This window comes from Ylistrum balloti, unplaced genomic scaffold (assembly GCF_031769215.1).
Source record: "Ylistrum balloti isolate Yb309-2 unplaced genomic scaffold, AGI_CSIRO_Ybal_v1 Utg369966, whole genome shotgun sequence".
NCBI lineage: Eukaryota > Metazoa > Mollusca > Bivalvia > Pectinida > Pectinidae > Ylistrum > Ylistrum balloti.
Window position 1 is genome coordinate 259,317 of NW_026782061.1, and position 20,754 is coordinate 280,070.

Below are 20,754 nucleotides of genomic sequence, written 5' to 3' on the forward strand. Positions count from 1 at the left end.
CGGTTTTGGAATGAAATTTAATTTGACACATTCAAGAAAACAATGTTAATTAGGCATAAAACCAATAACCTCCTGATATCTTCTTTGGTTAATATATAGCATAATTCATGCTGTCAGATCTGTTTAGCCGGAACCGGAAGTCTGAACGGCAATCGCATTAGAGTGATGCTTGTCATATCTAAAGAAATACTGTTGATTTCCTGTGATAGTTGACAAATGAAATACAGGAAGTAAGGCACAGGGAAAAACGGAAGTCATCAGTGACATTGAGCCATCATAGGTATGTTAGAAAATACATATGTACAATATGCACGTGACCAAAACACTCTAACGGTTGTGGATTTTTCTATCCTAACCTGTGGCGGATTGTATTTCTCAGGAAGTTTAAAGAGCTCGTGTCGCCTTGTACATATTTGGTTGACTTTCTGGGAAATACACTCTACCTCTGCTGTTCTGGATGGCAGATGACAAGACTTCAAATAATTCTGAGTGAGATATATCCCAGTTACTAGCTACTGCAATAAGGCCCCGCCTCAAAGTTTACACTAGAATTGGCTGCCATTTGCATTTCGCCATTATGGGAATTATATATTTAAGAAAATGTAATTTTTCCACTAGGGCAGAAACCATTAAACTGTTGTTAATAGTTTTATGTATTGAACTTCAAATCTAACTACAACACATTCTTTCACTCGGAGCTGTGTCAAAACTAACTACAACACATTTTTTCACTCGGAGCTGTGTCAAAACTAACTACAACACACTCTTTCATTCGGAGCTGTGTCAAAAATTGCGACTTTGGAATTTTCATGCAGCAAGTCGTACTTTTGCCAAATGAAAGGAAAATATTTTTGGTGATTTTTTAAAGCTTGAAATAAAGATCACAACATATCAAAAAAATTTTCGAGTCTGTAACTTATTCTCAAATCATCATTACCTTGAATCCTGTCTGTAAAAAATAAGAAAAGGACAGTCTGGTGCAATAAGATATAAACAATAACAACAACAACAACAAAAAATCAAAAACAAAAATGGGAAAACAGACATTAAGGAGGAATGCAACGTTTGAACTAAAATAAAATATGAGGTGAACGGTCTCATTAAAAATCAGATCAAATATTTTTAAGTCCTTTCATGAATGTAAACCAGTTATAAAATGCAGATTTTGATAAAAGTTTTCAGACTTATTTACTGTGTATCTATAACTCAAATCAATCTGATTTTCGTCAGACCGAAAGGGATTTTTTAAACTGCAAGGCATCTATAAAACAAGGCCATGGACTAAAATCTGACAACGTACCTCCCAGTTTTTCTGTATAAGGTGGCGACCGCCAGTATCCGGAGATCCTGGTACTGAACCGGACCCGTCGAATACTTCGTCACTCCCGGAACTGACGTTGCTAAGGGTACTGACGGTCCGGGCACTGTTTTCACTTGAGGTTGCAGACACGCTTTGGTTCTCAATAAGTTTTTCTAACTCTGCCTCTGCATCGTCTGCCCTCTCTTTTACAATGTCCAGTAGATTACTAAGGATCTGTGAAAAAAGAGAAAGACATTTTAACATCTCGCTCATCGTTTTACCGGACCAGTTTCAGAGAAAATAATTATATTCAACCGGGAGGTAAATTGGCATGACATGTTAGTGGGGTGTTCAAAGTTAATCTCAACCTCTCTCTGAATTGGAGTAAGATTCTTCAATAGCCAACATTTACGGTGCCTCGATATGGACAATAACACTACAAAGCACTCTAAACCTGAACGCAGGGAAGTAATACATACTATAAATTATCATTTAAGTTACTGTACTTCGAAATCGTGATTCTTGAGAACTCATATTTATCTCGCGAATGATAGTTAGTCTACACTGCAACTGGTGATCAACCATATACACAAATTCCATAATAATGGATGTTTGGCGAGGTAGGTGTATTGTTATATGAACACATACAGTACAACATTATAATTATAGTTAATATAAATGTAAATCAAAATATTCATAAAGTATTAACACGATTCACATACATAAAATCAGAACAAGAGAAAATATGTAATTGACACTAGTGTGCCAAGGAAAAAAGCTAATATTGATTTTCTTTATCTAAAATTAGAAACACTTGCCACAATCTCTTAATAAAATAGAAACGAGATAAGACAAAAAGAGAAAGAAAAAAAAGTTTTAAAAATACATAAAACGCGTCACAGAAACTGAAGTCGGTGAACGCCGAGATCCGCTCACCATACACTGGTATTTCATTAACGGTTTTATCAGTTAGCGAACGATGTGACTTTGAAGATTATGGCATGTTTACTCTGTAACCGTGGATATTTTTCGCCGGAATTCCTTCGGGAGATCCAAGGGAATGAGAATGATTTCAGCTCCTTAGCTGACAACCATTATGAGATACACAGCCCATCACACCCGGAATCGATTCACGACCATTCATTTGGCTCTTTTTCGGGAGTTTCTACATAATAACTTCTATCACAGTTGAGCCAGGTTAATGTGATACAAATGACAAAAGTGTACAATTTTAATGTTTACTAGTTTAGAGGCCCAACTCTTTCATAAACGATTCATAAACTTGTCCATACACTTAATTTAAAATTATCAATTAGTTTCACTGCATTCAGGTCAAACAAGATTAGAATCTCGTGAAAACGCCTTTGGTGCGTTTTTTAAATTCACTTTTAAGCAATATATCTTTTAGTTGCATATAAAATTTACAATACCTAATATCCAGTTCAAGAAACTCCGAGAAAACAGGTTATTTTTTCGTGTAGTACTTCCATTCATGTTAAATCTGTCGCCATTGATTTTAGTATTACCGAAACAGGAACAAGGAAGTTTCACTTTTCAAGAGGTGTATTTGATTGGTCAATATTGATATCGATCAATGTAATGTTACCAATTGTCCAGCATTGCAAAAGTATTCACCACAAAACAATTTATTGCGAACATTTCTAACAGTATTTAATCGAATGCCGTTGACTTGTCTGGGACTTGTTAATTTCTCTTTAGTTTAGATTTATACGTAAACTACACAACCTCCTCCCAAGAAATATTGTTACACGCCTTTATACTTTTAATCTTCGTGTTGGAAGATAAAAGATCATTGTCTAACCCATAAATATAATATCAACATCACACTTCTTAAGATAAGACGGGTTCTGGGGTGCAAACCATGCACATGAAGTTCATTTTCGACCCATAATTAAAGGAAAACTGAAGAGCTTTACTGTTTGAGAGGCGATTCTTTATACTTGGAACAACTCGGATCTCTTGCTACAACGTCAAAGAGTACCGAGTGAACCGGCATCAATGGTGAAATATGATTGGATCAGTTGAGTGTAGTTATGATATGGTTAGTGTAAATAAAACTCACGAAATGCTCGTTAGCTTTCCGTTAATTACTATCCATCCTCAGATATTTTCCCGTTGATGTAATGTAAACTTCTATATAACGACAAAATCAGCACCAGATATTGTGGCTTCATGACATCTGCACAATGGTATCACTTTAACGAGTAGTAATCTTTTTAGAATGCCATGTCACAAAAATGTAATACTAATAATTGTTTTCATTACATATCTGTTTTACATTTTCAAATCAATATGTCGAAATTGTTTAGATTTACTTAACAGTACACGTTTAAACGATTTCTCTGTTTCTCTGTTTCTCTCTCTCTATTTCTCTCTCTCTCTCTCTCTGTCTCTCTGTCTCTCTCTCACTCCCTCCCTCCCTCCCTCCCTCTCTCTCTCTCTCTCTCTCTCTCTCTCTCTCTCTCTCTCTCTCTCTCTGTCTCTCTCTCTCTCTCTCTCTCTCTCTCTCTCTCTCTCTCTCTCTCTCTCTCTCTCTCTCTCTCTCTCTCTCTCTCTCTCTCTCCCTCTCTCTCTCTCTCTCTCTCTCTCTCTCTCTCTCTCTCTCTCTCTCTCTCTCTCTCTCTCTCTCTCTCTCTCTCTCTCTCTCTCTCTCTCTCTCTCTCTCTCTCTCTCTCTCTCTGCCTCTCTCTCTCTGTCTGTCTGTCTGTCTGTCTTTCTCTCTTTAGAAAATAGTTGTAACACAAGGTTTTCCAATAAACAGACCCAAGAGGAGCTGGTTCTGGAGACTGATAATCAAGCTTACTACACGCTGTATGTAATAAATGTAAGACTACTCAGCTTCAGGGAAAACATACTACCAAACAATAGCCTGCACCACAAGCTACTTCTGACTTTACCAAGATTAATATATTTTCTGACAAACAATAGCAGATAGGGGTGATAAGAGAAAGTTCCCTGCCAAAGCGAGGGCATGGTTCGTTATCCATATATAAATACTAGACCTGGCAACATCGCATCTGCGTAGAGGTGTTAAACGGAGTTATGCTTTGTAGGTCCACTTCCCTTGAAAACAATTACTTTTTATCTTTAAGCGTTTGTCTTGTTAGTTGTTGGCGATACGAGTGCCGTTTCGGTGATTAGTACTCTTTTCTGTTGTTTTCTCAAATTTTATCCATGTGTACTAGTTAGATTAAACACTGGGGCATCTTCATCATCGGCGAAGCTTGCATTGCCACAGTACGTGTTTTTCTAACAGATAATGAACTAATGAATCGCTAAGTTACTGAATTGTTCAAAGAATACCATGGTTTATGTGCGTTAATTATTTCTGTTCGTGGTTAGTTACGACTTATTCCTAAGGCTAATCATTGCCGGACCCTTAACGATGTGCAGACGTTACACGTTTTGCTTTTAAGTAGCAACCAGGCGGGAAAAATCATGCACAGAGAAGACATGATATGGCATTGATTTTTGTCTTTTACACAGAAAAGAAATGTAATCTCATTAATCATGGACCAGTAAGATGTACAAGATGATTTGAATTGACAGTAAACGATAACATTAAATAAGATGATAGTTACCGTGAAAATTGATATAAATCTACGACATGTGAAAATAGATATGATGTAAGTACCATTTAGTTTATGTTGTCGACTATATTTGAACATTCTGACACACAGTGTCATGAAATTCAATGATATGAGCTGAATCAGCAGTATGAGAAACAGTATATCAAATTCGCAACAACATGCTATTTCCACTAAAAAAAAAAAAGGACGGTTATGACCAGACACTGCGGAATGGTGAATGTGTTCCGCTTCATCGACGACACGTACCATGTAAATTCGGTCAAACAAATAAATGTTATTTTGAAATCAAATAAATGCTATTTTTCAAAGTAAAAAGCGGATTGATAAAGCGAACTCGCCAGGCATACTAGCAAGAATACACTACAGACCAATGCGAAGACAATAAGTGATTACCAATGCGGGAACTAGTAAGAGGTAACCAAGTCTTGAACCAGTAAGAGGCGACCAATGTGGGGACAATAAGTGGCGACAACGTGGGAACCAGTAAGAGGCAACTAATGTGGGAAACAGTATGGGGGACTAACTTGGGAAATATCAAGAGGCGACCGGTCGACGTGGGAACCAGTAAAGGGGCGACCAATGTGGAAATCATTATGTAAGAACAACCTGCAAAGACGGTGTCTTCTTCCGTTTATATCAAATACTTGAATGAAATTTCGCCCTGACTTGGTCGTCATCTCTCTCTCTCTCTCTCTCTCTCTCTCTCTCTCTCTCTCTCTCTCTCTCTCTCTCTCTCTCTCTCTCTCTCTCTCTCTCTGTCTCTCTGTCTCTCTGTCTCTACCTAAAAAAACGACCAATAAGAAAACAAGAAATGTAGTGTATACTTTTCCAAGCCTTAATGATAAGACAATCAATCGAGAACAATAACACTTATTGAACAATCCTATGCATCCATTGATTAAAGGGAGAAGTAACACTGATAAATCGTACGCAGACCTCGACTCCTCCTGATTCTAGTAGAACTGTCGAACTCGAGTAATCTCATAAATGTTTGATTCCTGAACCCGCTAGACAGCAATATGAAAAAAACATTGCTTCCGTAGCATTGCAGTTGATTGAATTCACCCCTATCTGTAACTTTGGAAAAAAATTCTACTGGATACCGAACACAACATTAGATTGGTCTATATCGAAAAACGATATTCCCCAGGCACGCGGGTAAGCGGGCCCACATCGCAATACAATGTTTGCAATTAATCGTGAAATTGATTACAAGTACTCGTTTTCAGCTTCGACAACACAAAAGTGAAGTGCATACACCGATACAAAGCATAGCAATATTTCATGATTCGAATTTCATTTTGGTTGATTTCCACTGCAAACATTCAAGATCACTTCGTTGACAACGGCACTCGGAACACCATCCAGCCGCACATCGCAAATAAAATGTCAGTATCACAATATAGCTCCGTGTTGACATTTAACAATTTAAACCTAAACGTTTAAATTTGACGAGCATGGTAATCAATTATTCAAGATCTCGCTGTTCTATTTATCAAATTCACCCATAATTTTTTTTCAGGTTTCAGGATCTAAATATTCCAGTTTTGTCCGTATAATCCGGACATCTGTGGAAAACAGACTATCACGTATAACTGTTGCATGCAGTTTTTTCACCTTCTACTCTGACAAGTCGGTGAAATACTATTTGATTTTAAAAAGTAGGAACGTGAAAGGATGGTAGGGGAACTGGTTCATTAAGATTCAGACTAAGATTTTTTGTGGCTAACATCCTGTCTCTCTTTTTTTCTCTCATCTTCTCTCACTCTAAATAGTTCGCAGATGTATAGTACAATGCCTATGAAATACAATTACTATTTCCTATATCAGTATGTGGTCTCGCTATCATAAAATTAATATTTTAACGAATCTTTCGCCCTCCCACTTCTCCCAGCAGCTCATGTTAGCTGTAGATTTCTGTTGAAACCATTCTGGGCTATTTAATTACGTTTTCAGAAGTGGAGCATTAATTGCAAATTTGGGTTAGCGGATGATTAAAGTGGGCAGCTGGTTCAGGTAAACTGCAATATGGCCTTAGAAGATCGTATTTACGTTTCCATGTAAATTTATTTGCGTCTCGCTCTTTTCATTTTCAAGAAAATTTTTGCCTTGCTTGAATTAGAACGAAACGCTTTTTTTTTTACTTTATGGAAGTAAGAACGATAAGTACCACTATACATACTTGATAATTTAAAGCTGTCAATTGCATTGGTCCCAACCGTCTAAATAAATGCTCACTGAAGTTGATGACAAAGACATAAAAACAGTTACGATTAGGAGCGACATCAGTCGTAATTGGTATCATATTGCTTAATATTCATGAGTGACGAATTTTCGTGGTTTAATTGTGAAAAAAGGTTCACGACCTCTTATACCTAAGGATGTTAGAAATATTCTTGCGAATAATCATTTTCATGAAAACAACAGTACTTTAGGCGCAGGAATTGATCAACATTGATGAACAGATCAAGCAATCCTATTACATAGTGAATACATAAGCAAACAATAGTTATCTTCATAGTCTAAAAGGTTATTTGTTTTAAATGGGTATTGGCGAATATAGAATTTCACAAAAAAAATTCGAAGCTCAAGTATTTAATAATACGAAAGTTTGGACATATTGGATGAACAAAATATGTCAAAAGTATATTTTAAACAGAATATCCACAGATAATAGTATGAAATGTAGATTGTATCATAACCCAAAACGTAAACCGACAATAGGAATTCCATGGACTTTTTGGTGTGAGAACCAGTATATCTAGTTTCATCAAATAAATATAGATAAATAATGCAATGTGTTTTACATATAAATTTTGCGGGTGCAATTTTCTCCATACCGAAAATGGTGAAAATAGCGAAAATCAAACATCGACAAAAACAACTGATAATGCGGCATGTTATCAACACAGCAATTGCTAAAATCCGTCTTTATACGTGTTATTTGTAACGATAAATGTGCCTCGTATATAATATTTATAATAAAATTGATTCACAAGTATAAACTTTTCGCGTGGTATAAAGATATACCGGTGCAAAGTAATATATGCGTGTGTGTATATATATAGGATTCTCTCTGTTACTTACTGTGTAGAATGAAACATCCTTCCTCAATCCAAACGATAATCGAAAAGCACACTTAACGTGCACATGTATAACTTAATAAACTGTGCTAAGTATGTGCGTGAGCACACACGACTGCCCACACATCACTGACAGCTAATTATACCTCCCGTAATTTACAAGGCCCATCCGACGGGGAATCTCGGAACGAGGCGAAACAGTGTTACGATGTAAAGCAACCAGTTGTTCCGTAAGTTAGAATAGATGCACGAGGTTGTGATAGATAGGCCTTCTGTACAGACACAGGTCCCTCGGGTCGTGAAAAACACAAGCTTCACTACAAGATAAGGTCCCACAGGTCGTGATAGACAGACCTTCACTACAGGAATAGGTCCCACAGGCTGTGATAGACAGACCTTCATTACAGCAATAGGTCCCACAGGCTTTGATAGACAGGAATAGGTCCCACGGGTTGTGATAGACCTTCACTACAGGAATAGGTCCCACAGGTCGTGATGGACAGACCTTCACTACAGGAATAGATCCCACGGGTCGTGATAGACAGGAATAGGTCCCACAGGCTGTGATAGACAGACCTTCACAACAGGAATAGGTCCCACAGGCTGTGATAGACAGGAATAGGTCCCACAGGTCGTGATAGACAGACCTTCACTACAGGAATAGGTCCCACAGGCTGTGATAGACAGACCTTCACTACAAGAATAGGTCCCACAGGCTGTGATAGACAGGCCTTCACTACAGGAATAGGTCCCACAGGCTGTAATAGACAGACCTTCACTACAGGAATAGATCCCACGGGTCGTGATAGACAGGAATAGGTCCCACAGGCTGTGATAGACAGACCTTCACAACAGGAATAGGTCCCACAGGTTGTGATAGACAGACCTTCACCACAGAAACAGGTCCCTACAGGTCGTGTTAGACAGGCAGTGCTTATATAATATCACCACAGAAACAGGTCCCTACAGGTCGTGTTAGACAGGTAGTGTTTATATAATATCACTTCAGATATAGGTCCCTACAGGTCGTTACAGACGATCACTGATTATAGAAAAAAGATTCTTGATATAGACTAGTTAGGACTAAACAAGTTTTGGTCAAGGACCAATGGTCAGTATCTCCAGGTAAGAACGTTCCTGAAGATAAATTGATGCCAACATTGATAAAAGATATCTAGTTAATATATATTGCAGATCAGTACTCTCTTCTCCTTTGAATTCATTGTTGTAGCTTCAAAACAACACCCTAGGGTCATAATTATCGTAAATGTATTCTTATACAATAACATCCGTGCAACGGACTCTTAATTACCCATGTAATCAAATCACGTTTGTACGAAATGTTTTGAAAAAGAGAGAACAAAATCAAATACTCTCGACACAAAAAGTTTCCGATCACATCCAGAAGGACCCAGTCTGGTTTTGCATAAACCTATTTAAAACTGATATTTTGATCAGATGAGAATTAGGTTTTTGCAGGGGTTTTTTTTCGTTTAAGCGGCCTTGACGCTGTGACGTCAACGAGTTTAGTTATACCATTGTCACGACTGTGTTAAATTGCCAGGAGATAGGTACTGCATTCTTTGATCAGTTCATAGAAATACTATTCCATTACAGTGTTAGATAGATCTAATCAATCCGATTTTGTCAATGGCAGATAGCAGTGTGTGACCATCTGTACCGCTTATTATGGCGCAATATCCTATCCTATATAATTATCATCGCCGTTGTTTCATCGCGTTGTCACGTCTCTAAAAGAAAATATTTATTTTTCCAGGGTGGAACATTCACCGTAATATAATCGAAAAAGTTGATAAGATTCAATGTAAAATACGATTATTCAAATTGTATCGGACAAAGTTTTTTTTGCCCATCTAGGATTTTTCTTTGATGTAAGGGGCCTAAATCATACGGAGGCGTCTTTGGAAAATCTGGTCCTATGATTCAATAAATTTCAGAATTACTAATACTGGGTGATTTCACAACAATTTCAAGTACACGTGTATATTCTGAACTATGCCAATGAGCCGTCAAGATAAGGAAATTCCACTAATCAAGCTATACGATTACAGAGGCCCATAATGTCCTGGATTACTCTGAAAACTCCAGGTAACGAACATTAAACCACTAAACTAGGATAAACTCCAGAGTACTGCAATTAAAACAGAGACATCAATTAAAATTCCCAGACTTATAAATAATAAATATATATCAGGTATTCCCCCCACTTTTAATTGCAAAATTGGAAAGTGGAATTAAGTTGTGCAATGAAAACGTCCAGGATATGTATTAGTTAAGTGTTATGTTTAAGGAAACACAACCCTTCTGGTTAGAAATATTTTATAAAACCATTTCAAGTTCAGGTTGTACATTCCAAATATAACCTGTTTATTTTCACCAATTGACGACTGATGTAAGTCAATACAGTAGATTAATATCCAAGAATGAAGACAAAATAAATTGAATGCCTACATACAAAGTACGTTAGAAGAATAGCTGTACCAACTGTGGGTGTACTACGCTGATCCACAAAGCCTGTCACGTAACAAGAATATTTCACCTTCAGAAATAGGCGTGATCTTACCTTCAGAAATAAGCGTGATCTAACTTCAGAAATTGGTGTGATCTTACCTTCAAAATAGGCGTGATCTTACCATCAAAATAGGCGTGATCTTACCATCAAAGTAGGCGTGATCTTACCTTCAGAAATAAGCGTGATCTAACTTCAGAAATTGGTGTGATCTTACGTTCAAAATAGGCGTGATTTTACCTTCAAAATAGGTGTGATCTTACCATCAAAATAGGCGTGATCTCACTTTCAGAAATAGGAGTGGTCTTACCTTCAGGAATAGGAGAGTTCTTTCCTTCAATAGGAGAGCTCTTTCATTCAGAAATAGGAGTGGTCTTATCTTCAGAAATAGGCGTGATCTTACCTTCAGAAATAGGAGTGGTCTTACCTTCAGAAATAGGAGTGATCTTAACTTCAGAAATAGGAGTGCACTTACGTCTCTTACCTTCAGAAATAGGAGTGGTCTTAACTTCAGAATAGGAGAGTTCTTACCTTCAGAAATAGGAGTGGTCTTACCTTCAGAAATAGGCGTGATCTTATCTTCAGAAATAGGAGTGGTCTTACCTTCAGGAATAGGAGTGGTCTTATCTTCAGAGATGGGCTTGCTCTTACATCTATAAGCCACTGACTTTCTATCGATGTCAGGGTAATGAGAAACTAATTATAATTATAGGCATACCATACAACATCGCTGCCTTATATCGTCATCAAGTTCATCAAATAACCCGACTCAAAAGTGAAGCATTGTGATGGGCAAAACGTTTTGCCGTTAGACAAATAACGTTGCTTCTGACCCTCTCAGTTGAATCACAAACTCTCATATATAACGCAAAGCTGAAACACTTGCATACGAATTTGTCAGCGTCAAATTTTTTTGGAGTCGATTCTATATTTGTCATACAGCGCTAGAAACATCTATGCCTCTATAAGGAGTAATTTGGTTCATGTGCTGTTTTATGCGATACTTTAACGCCCTTCCCCTTTTTAGTATCCTCTCTTGTGACATTTCGTATTGACTTGGCGCACTGTTTATTGTAAATGTTTTCCTTAGTTGTTCTTTAGTACGACCATGTTTACTGAGTCTCACTTTGGCGTTCCTGCAAACGAGATTCAAATATAACATCATAAATCGTTAGCTACCACTACAGGATGATATTTATGTATTCAAGTCCTGAAACCAAAGTAGGTAGGAATATATCTCTAATCTTAAGTCGTACGGGCGCCCGTCATCGTCATAAAACAAATCAAAAGCATTGATTACTAAATACGAAGATAATCATAAATGCCTCGCCAACCTCGAGACATACGACAGAGAACAGATCACAGGGAAATGGTACAAGTGTTCCTAGATTTGATCTATATTAAGATGTCAGTGTACCTTGTGAAATTCATGTCAACAAAATCTTAACAAACTAGACTCTTGAGCAAAATCTCACCTTAACAAACTAGACTCTTGAGCAAAATCTCACCTTAACATACTAGACTCTTGAGCAGAATCTCACTAAGCTAACCTCATCACTATTTTACCCAAAGCTGAAAGCGAACATGGTGTATTTTTCACGGAAGTTATAAAACAGACAATGGTTCTCTTTATCAATTTTGTATTCAAGATAAAGAGGTATTGTGATTGTTAACGATTGTTAAACTCTGGTAGAGATTGGGGTTATACTGGTATTTGTGTGTACAGTGTATTTGTGTGTACAGTGTATTTGTGTGTACAGTGTAATTGTGTGTACAGTGTATTTGTGTGTACAGTGTATTTGGGTGTACAGTGTATTTGTGTGTACAGTGTATTTGTGTGTACAGTGTATTTTTGTGTACAGTGTATTTGTGTGTAGATTGTATTTGTGTGTACAATTTATTTGTGTGTACAGTGTATTTGTGTGTACCATTTATTTGTGTGTACAGTGTATTTGTGTGTACAATTTATTTGTGTGTACAGTGTATTTGTGTGTACAGTGTATTTTTGTGTACAGTGTATTTGTGTGTACAGTGTATCTATGTGTATTTGTGTGTACAGTGTATTTGTGTGTACAGTGTATTTGTGTGTACAGTGTATTTATGTGTACAATTTATTTATGTGTACAGTGTATTTGTGAGTAGAGCGTATTTTTGTGTACAGTGTATTTGTGTGTAGAGTGTATTTGGGTGTACAGTGTATTTGTATGTACAGTGTATTTGTGTGTACAGTGTATTTGTATGTACAGTGTATTTGTGTGTACAATTTATTTGTGTGTACAGTGTATTTGTGTGTACAGTGTATTTGTGTGTACAGTGTAATTGTGTGTACAGTGTATTTGTGTGTACAGTGTATTTGTATGTACAGTGTATTTGTGTGTAGAGTGTATTTGTGTGTAGAGTGTATTTGTGAGTAGAGCGTATTTTTGTATACAGTGTATTTGTGTGTAGAGTGTATTTGGGTGTACAGTGTATTTGTATGTACAGTGTATTTGTGTGTAGAGTGTATTTGGGTTTATTTGTGTGTACCTGTGTGATTCTATTACATTCTGGAAAATAGCTGAAATTTGATCGCCCTCAATTATAATAACAACCTTAACCTTTCCCAGTGATTCTGAATTATGTCCTAAATGTTTTAACGTGATTTCGATTTTCTGCAGGTGAAAATAGTCAACAGCCTATCAAAACCATCGTCACAATAACAAACAAATATACAGACACATCGATCAATCAAACAGTGTGTAATTAAATAAAATCGAGACTGAAACATCAGAATCCAGAATATAAAGTGGTTTCGATTTTCAGATATTCTATCCGGGATTTCAACACAATTCAATACAAGGTTGATACTTGTGTAACTGAAGCAGGGAAAGCGTTTTAGTCCTTTTTTTGTAAATATCGACATTAACTAAATTACATAATAGAGAAGTTTAAATTTGTACAAATGTACAGACAGAACCGATGTAGACACGCCCATTGGTGACGTATTGACACGTGAGAACTAATTTTATCGGTCTTCAGGAGAAAATTATGAAAAAAAACAAACCTAACCAACAGATGTCCTGTTTATAAATGGGCCATCGGGTGTAGCAATTACACACCCACCCTTACATATAACACGTGTATATTCAATTTATGGATAATATTAAAATGTTAAATAATAGAACTTTTGTCAACCTTGACGAGTCTCGGAATCCTCATGGGAAATATGAATAATTCCATAGATATATTGTCAAACAAGGAACCATATAATCGAAGTGAAAATCCAGCACATGATCTAATGTTATGGTGAATGGTTTTCATATAACTTCGGGTTTCAATGCGCCGCCACCAAGCTCTTGTTAAAGAATATCAAAGTTTGCAGCCAAATGGACTTGAAGGCAAATGCATCGATAATATCCACATTTGCACCTATAATTGTATATTAAATAAGTTTCAAAGGGAAAGCGATCGATCCCTGAGCTACTTTAGTAGCAGAGAGCACGTGGAGAATCTTATTTGAATCTGTGTTTAAAACAAATGCTCTGTACGATCCAAATGTGGACTCGTTGCCAATAGTCAAACTCTCAGTTATTTTTGAGAAATCCCCTTGCTTCATCATTAAAACTAGTCATTAAAGATTTTGGCTGCTTTAGGACTGCAACCTGCAGGTGCAACGTGGTGTATATACCCATTACACATTATAAAGAGAAAACAAGGTAAGAGAGAGATGGGGGAGGTGGGCAGAGAGAGAGGGGGAGGGAGAGAGAGAAAGAGAGAGAGAGAAGGAGGGAGGGGGAGAGAGAGAAAGAGAGAGGGGGAGGGAGAGAGAGAAAGAGAGAGGGAAGGAGGGAGGGAGGGGAGGAAGAGAAAGAGAGATGGAGGGGGAGAGAGAGAAAGATAGAGGGGGAGGGAGGGAGAGGGAGAGAAAGATAGAGAGCACCAAGTTCTCGTAGTTCATTGTGTAACATGCTCAGTACTACCCAGTTATCATTATCAGCACTGCACAGATTATACACATGCTGTATCTTGCGTTGTATTATTAGATGTATGAGAAGTACGAAGTATATTGAGTTGTGATGCTAGAGAACCTTCCCAACCAGCAACCAGCTTTTGACATTTTTGTCGATCACCTTTTATTTTCCTCAGTCGCCTCCTTGCTTTTAAAATTTAGGCATATGATCAAATTTTCGTTTTCTGTTTCTAAAAATAGTTATTTTCTTATCCAAGAATTTTGTTATGGACATAGTCTCCGCGCTCCAAGCCACAATTTCCAAACGCCTGTGGTTTTTATGGGAGGTTCTCCTAAATAAATTAGGATACCTTTGTAACCGAATTATATATCGGCGTCACATTGACAAAGGCATATCTTGTCATTCTGGTGACAAATGTTCCTTGCAAAGATGTTGCCCAATAACTTTATGATCAGTTTCAAAGGCCTGTGCTCAGTTCTACAGAGTGGTCCAGATCACAGTGACCCACAGTGTGGTTGAATGCCACCCCATGATATAAATACCATCTATTGTAGTACGTTAACAGTATTCACAGCAATGCGCGCAACAGAAGGAAGTCGCTAAATGGAAGAGGCCACGACAAGAAATTTAATCATGAATAAAGATATTACCGATTCTAAACACCTGCCACATAAACTACCCCAACTAATCAATGTTTTTACATACGTCACGTCATTCACGTCATCCTAAACGGGAAGCTTTTCGATTAACAACACATTATCCGAACGCGAGTTCCGGAAAATCCACAGCTCAACATTCCCTGGGGATCCCTTAGGAGATTACCATGGCGCGTAAGAGTCCACGAGAGTGTAAAATTGACCTCCCGCGAGATACAGAGATGTGTACCACTCTATTGTAAAGGAAGTAAGGCAAATGATGGTGATATGCATCGAATTGACTCAATCGTTGAAAGATTTTCGGTCTTTGAAGATTATGGATTTCACTTTTAAAATATAAGAAGAAACTTAAAATGAAAGTAAATGAAAATAAAAAACACTAAGAAACTATATTAATTTTGTTTTTTGTTTTGCCTGTGTTTGCCTGTTTGTTAGTGTGGGCGGGGCTGGGGGTGGGGGTGGAGTTATGTTCGTTTATGTATATGTCTACTAGCTTTGAAACAATCATTGGGAATCCATATAACATTTTTATGCTAGATATAAATGATCCCATTTAACATGACATTGGATTAACTCGGACACACAGAAGTCGTACGATCACTTTATAATATCCATCATTATTCCATTGTGACAATTTGATTTGACAGATGTTTCTTCAACAATTTCCGTTCTCTCCACCGGAAGTATAATTTCAAAGGCTTCAGAAAGTCACAACGAGGTTATTTCACAGTGTTCTTTTCATATTATCACATCTTGTTATTGTCTTAAGAAACTACATCTTCAAAACACAGGTCTAGCTATGGGGCATTGTTCACCTCACAACACCAAATTGTTATTTTCTTGTATAAGCGGTGTCAGATGGCGCATTGGTAACGCACTCGACTTTCACCAAACTGTCCGGGATTCAATTCGCGGCACGGACGTGAAATGGTGTGGTTTCACTTACTTAACCACGTGAGTTTGCCCCGGTTTCCTCCAAGAATAATTCTTATCCCGCTCTTCGATCCGGACCAACACAAGTGATTAATATAAGCTTAAAGCTTGTTTCGCAAATGTTGTAAAATAAAGTTTAAACAATTATATTTGCTATTCGATCAAGTTTACTCTCATATATCTCGTCAATAATCTATGTCAAAATGTGAAAAAAAATATCTTGATTTAAGGAGACGTTGAGTTACATACTTTTTCTTTTTCTTTTCTTTTTCGTCTCATTACATTTTAGTTCGGACGGAGCTAACGAAATATTTTTCTCCATTATTTTTGTATACAATTTTTATACCAATAATTGTTTACTGTGCTGTCTTTAGACAGATTTAAATGTCTATTTTATCGCTGATTGGATGAAAAAGAATAAAAGTTGTTGGGAAACATGAAATTCAACATATATAGATGTCTTTACAGGTATGCGTATGAACTTTTTTCCGTATCTGTATTTTAATTCGCTATATTCACTGAAAACTTACTGCTTAGATGAAATATTCGCAAAATATTTATCATCTGATATAAAGTTTGAAAATAATGTTCTCGAAAAATATTACGTCTGTGAATCAAATTTTCACTTGAATCAGCATTTTCTTGTATTATAGCGTAACCCAGCCGAAACTTTCTCATTTTTCCCTTATACATTTTGATACAGTTAAAATGGGCCATGTTTATCCGCTAATGGTCTTTAAAAGAACAATGTAAAGCCTCGTGGTTCTCCGCGTGCGTTACACGTCCTCATGCTACTAACTGTGATTACGATAGTTAGGATAAATACGTCTGGCGTTAGAAAATTCACATCTAGTTCTTATTTAAGTAGACCTACCGCCATGTTGATTTTATCAACTTTTACTTACACGTGTCTTTGTGCTATTTTAAGAATTGCTGCCCCTTTGCTCATACAGTTTCGTGTTTATGTATCCCTAATCGATTTGGATGGCTTTCTGGGATGTAGTTACTACATATCCTTTCAGCACACGTCTTACAATCCGAAATTACTTCAAGTATCTGATATGTTATACGTTTTTAAGTATATTTTTTTAAATAACAGGATATAATATTTCGTCTTGACCTGTGCAAGAACAAAAATATCCACACGGAAATAATCCCCATCCAAACCAAAATCAAACAAGGGCAAAATAGAAACAGACGAATTAGTTATGGGCTTGTGTCAGGCAGAATAAAACCAGGCGTTCTAGCAGGGTAAACGCCTTCTGTTTCATCGACGACATCCGCCATGTTAGTCTTGGCCAATCCATATAAAAAATGTCACGTTCTAAAATGAGAACAAGGTTTACACCAACATAGGACGGTTCCAGATAACATGGTGAACGAAATATCTATTTAGACTATTCAGAGAGAACCCAGGACCTAGACCGAATCCAAGAAAAAGAAATCTTGGCATTTCATTATCTCCAAAACCATTACATTATAACCATTTTCTCCCTGTGTCTACGTAACCAAACTGCGTTCAAGACTGGAAAGTCCTTATACAATCGAGGCGTCCAAGCGTTTGCACTTGAATCATCGTGATATTTAAAAAAAATACACTCAGACAGGAAAAATATATTCCCGGTACCGTTTCCTATATGTATTTTCTAGTCAAGGACGATAACTAAGTTGCCATTGTAAAAACAATCTCCAGTGTGCCCTTACTTCAGTTATAACCAATCAGTCGGGCTTAATTCCATTTGACACAGGGCGGACCAGCTCCTAACAAAATAGACCTGCCATCAGGCCTTTCTATCTGCGAGTAAATCAGGAGCGGTTTTTGTAACCAGCCGAACAAATTAATTCTGGTGAGCTGGGAAACAGCAGAAATAGATTAATGTCAATACCACAGAATGTGGACTCCTCTTCGGTTTATCTAATCATATATATGTGGGAAGAACTTGTAGGTATGAGTAAAACATTGAAGTATAACATAGCGGCTGTGTGGGAAGAGCTAGTAGAAATGATAAAAAATGAAACAAATCATAGTGGCTGTGTGGGAAAAACTAGTAGAAATGATAAAAATTGAAACAAATCATAGCGGCTGTGTGGGAAAAACTAGTAGAAATGATAAAAATTGAAACAAATCATACCGGCTGTGTGGGAAAAACTAGTAGAAATGATAAAAATTGAAACAAAACAGTGGCTGTGTGGGAAAAACTAGTAAAAATGATAAAAATTGAAACAAAACATAGTGGCTGTGTGGGAAAAACTAGTAGAAATGATAAAAATTGAAACAAAACACAGCTGTGTTGATTACAATTTTGAATTCTTTGTACTAGAGGAATTGAATTAAATACGAAATATCTTTGTTGAGTAAATAATGCGATCTTTCGACAGAAAATAATTTTTACAATTCTAAATATCGACAAGACTTGTAACGAGGCTTATCGGATTTATGTTAAACAGGAAACTTTTTATGACAATATAACAATATATGACAATATATACTTTTTCTTTGTGTAATGTATATAGCAACAACTGCATGTAAAATTTATTCGAAATTGATTTGTCTCCCAGATTGTGATAGACCTTGTGAAGAATCGAGGAATTAATGGACCAGCTATGTACCAATATGTGACATCTATTTCTGTCTATCCTGCAGGGAGTAAGAATTGTGCCTCCTTTTCGCATTGGAATAGGAATCATTATCTCTCTTTATCTTCCTAAACATCTTGCCCTTCCCAGTGTCTCCACACAGAAAAATTCCCACATGACTATTGAGATGAGTCTCCTCTCGCGTGAGGACGACTTGGGGTCCTGTCTCTATAGCATGGTATGCAAAAGTCAATACAATGTTATAAGATGTCCCTTACGTGACGGTCAGTACCATAATGAATGAACAAAAAAACAAATTGCTGAACCATTTCCGTGCCGAAATAGACCCGAACGGATGTTACACAAATGTACTACCGAGATGATATTTCAGTGAAACCACACTATAAAATGCACTCTTTGTTGATCTAGTCTAGAAGATGTCTCTTAATAACATTTTTGCTTAAAATTGGACGCATACCCAAACCAAACTACAATTACTGTCTGATCGAGTGTCTATACTAATTGTAGGTAATTCTATCTGCTTTCGTGGCTCTAAATGATTTAATTGTCAATCAACTGTGCAACAACAACAACAACAACAACAACAACAACAACAACAACAACAACAACAACAACAACAACAACAACAACAACAACAACAACAACAACAACCCGCTGCGATAACGTAAAATGTCGAAAGAAGTGGTAGTCACTCATAGATCTTTTCATGTCATATCGATGACGCAATCACGTCACTGTGACAAGAACTAGTTAATAGTCTCATTCTGAAATGTCATAACCTGGAGACCATATAATAAAACACTATTGTATTATCTTGTCTTTAGCTGTGTCCTCTTCTTAAAGTTTAGTCCAAAATGATAAAACTAGGTTGTGCAGGAGCTAAATTACAATTAGGTTCAGTTACAAAAGAAAAAAATCTAGATTACAAGTAAATAACCTGTACTGATATCGAATGTTATCTAAAACTTACCTTTACCAGGGTAACCCACACTCAGACACCTAATCCATTATTTGATTTCGGATATGACACAGATTTGGAAGAGAAATGATGATTTTTCAGCAGCTCACCGCAGTCGGAGTCAGTCGGGTCTATTAATGTTTTCTTTCAACATCGAGTCTCACATAATGACACCGCCTTTTGACTGCAATTTTCACAGCGCTATGCTTACAGCTATTCTCAAGCACACTGTTCTATCAGACTGTATTTGTGTACTGCTGAATCACATGCGAACTGTTGTGTCCGCTCAAGATATGATAATTTCATACGAAATGATTTCTTGCATAAAAAATTACGCTGTGTTTGGGAAAATGGAACTCCGCGTTAACATCCGAAATGGTATTGCGCAACATTTTTATATACTCGTACGTAATGACGAAACCACATCTTCAGAAATATGTGTCCTTAAGAGGCCACTTGACCAAATCACTGCTCGATCGTAAATGGAAAAGACATTTCTCCACTTGCCCGTGCTTTACATCTTGTGAAGGCAGATATTGTGTCAGAAATGGAAACAGCGTTCACCACAAGGCATCGCAAGAAAGTAAGTACACATGCTTCCTGGTGGAGGCCCAAACAGAACTGATATCAGCTCAATAACGCCCAGTGTTTGACTATCATCTAGGTCTTCAGGGATTTCAGGTATCAGTTTCCATGGAAACGCTAGGTGTTTGACCTCCGGTAATTGGGGTATGACCTTTGACCTGCCGACACAGGTGTCTACTGATGATGCCGAAGAGAGTTGTGTACAGATTTTGATATCTGACCGGTAATCCGTTATCACTGAGAACCAAGAAATGATTGGTTTTGTATGTTTATACCCTCCACGAGGGCCCGGGGGGAGGGATCATCTTAGTAAATCAATATCATGGCGAAGCACAGATAAACACGTGCTTTACGCGATCTGTAATACCCGGAGGAAATCGTTTGGTGCGCCTGAGTTAGGTTGGTCAGATTTGGAGAATTCTTGTCTGATAAAGTCGTTTCACGCGAAAGTACATAAGTTTAAGAAAAGTGTTTTATTCGAAATAGAGTTAAGATAGTGAAAAGAATATATAGAGAGTGTAAACGACATCATATAACGACACCGATACAG

General features: G+C 37.2%; 1 protein-coding gene across 2 annotated transcripts in view; it reads right to left on the reverse strand.

Annotated features, from left to right (window-relative positions):
- LOC132547643 (uncharacterized) overlaps positions 1-20,754 on the reverse strand; it is a 122,657-nt gene that overhangs the window by 31,494 nt on the left and 70,409 nt on the right. For both annotated transcript variants that reach the window (XM_060211426.1, XM_060211427.1), the window contains exon 5: positions 1,301-1,534. In XM_060211426.1, the coding sequence (XP_060067409.1) occupies positions 1,301-1,534 (234 nt within the window). The remainder of the gene's footprint in view (positions 1-1,300; positions 1,535-20,754) is intronic.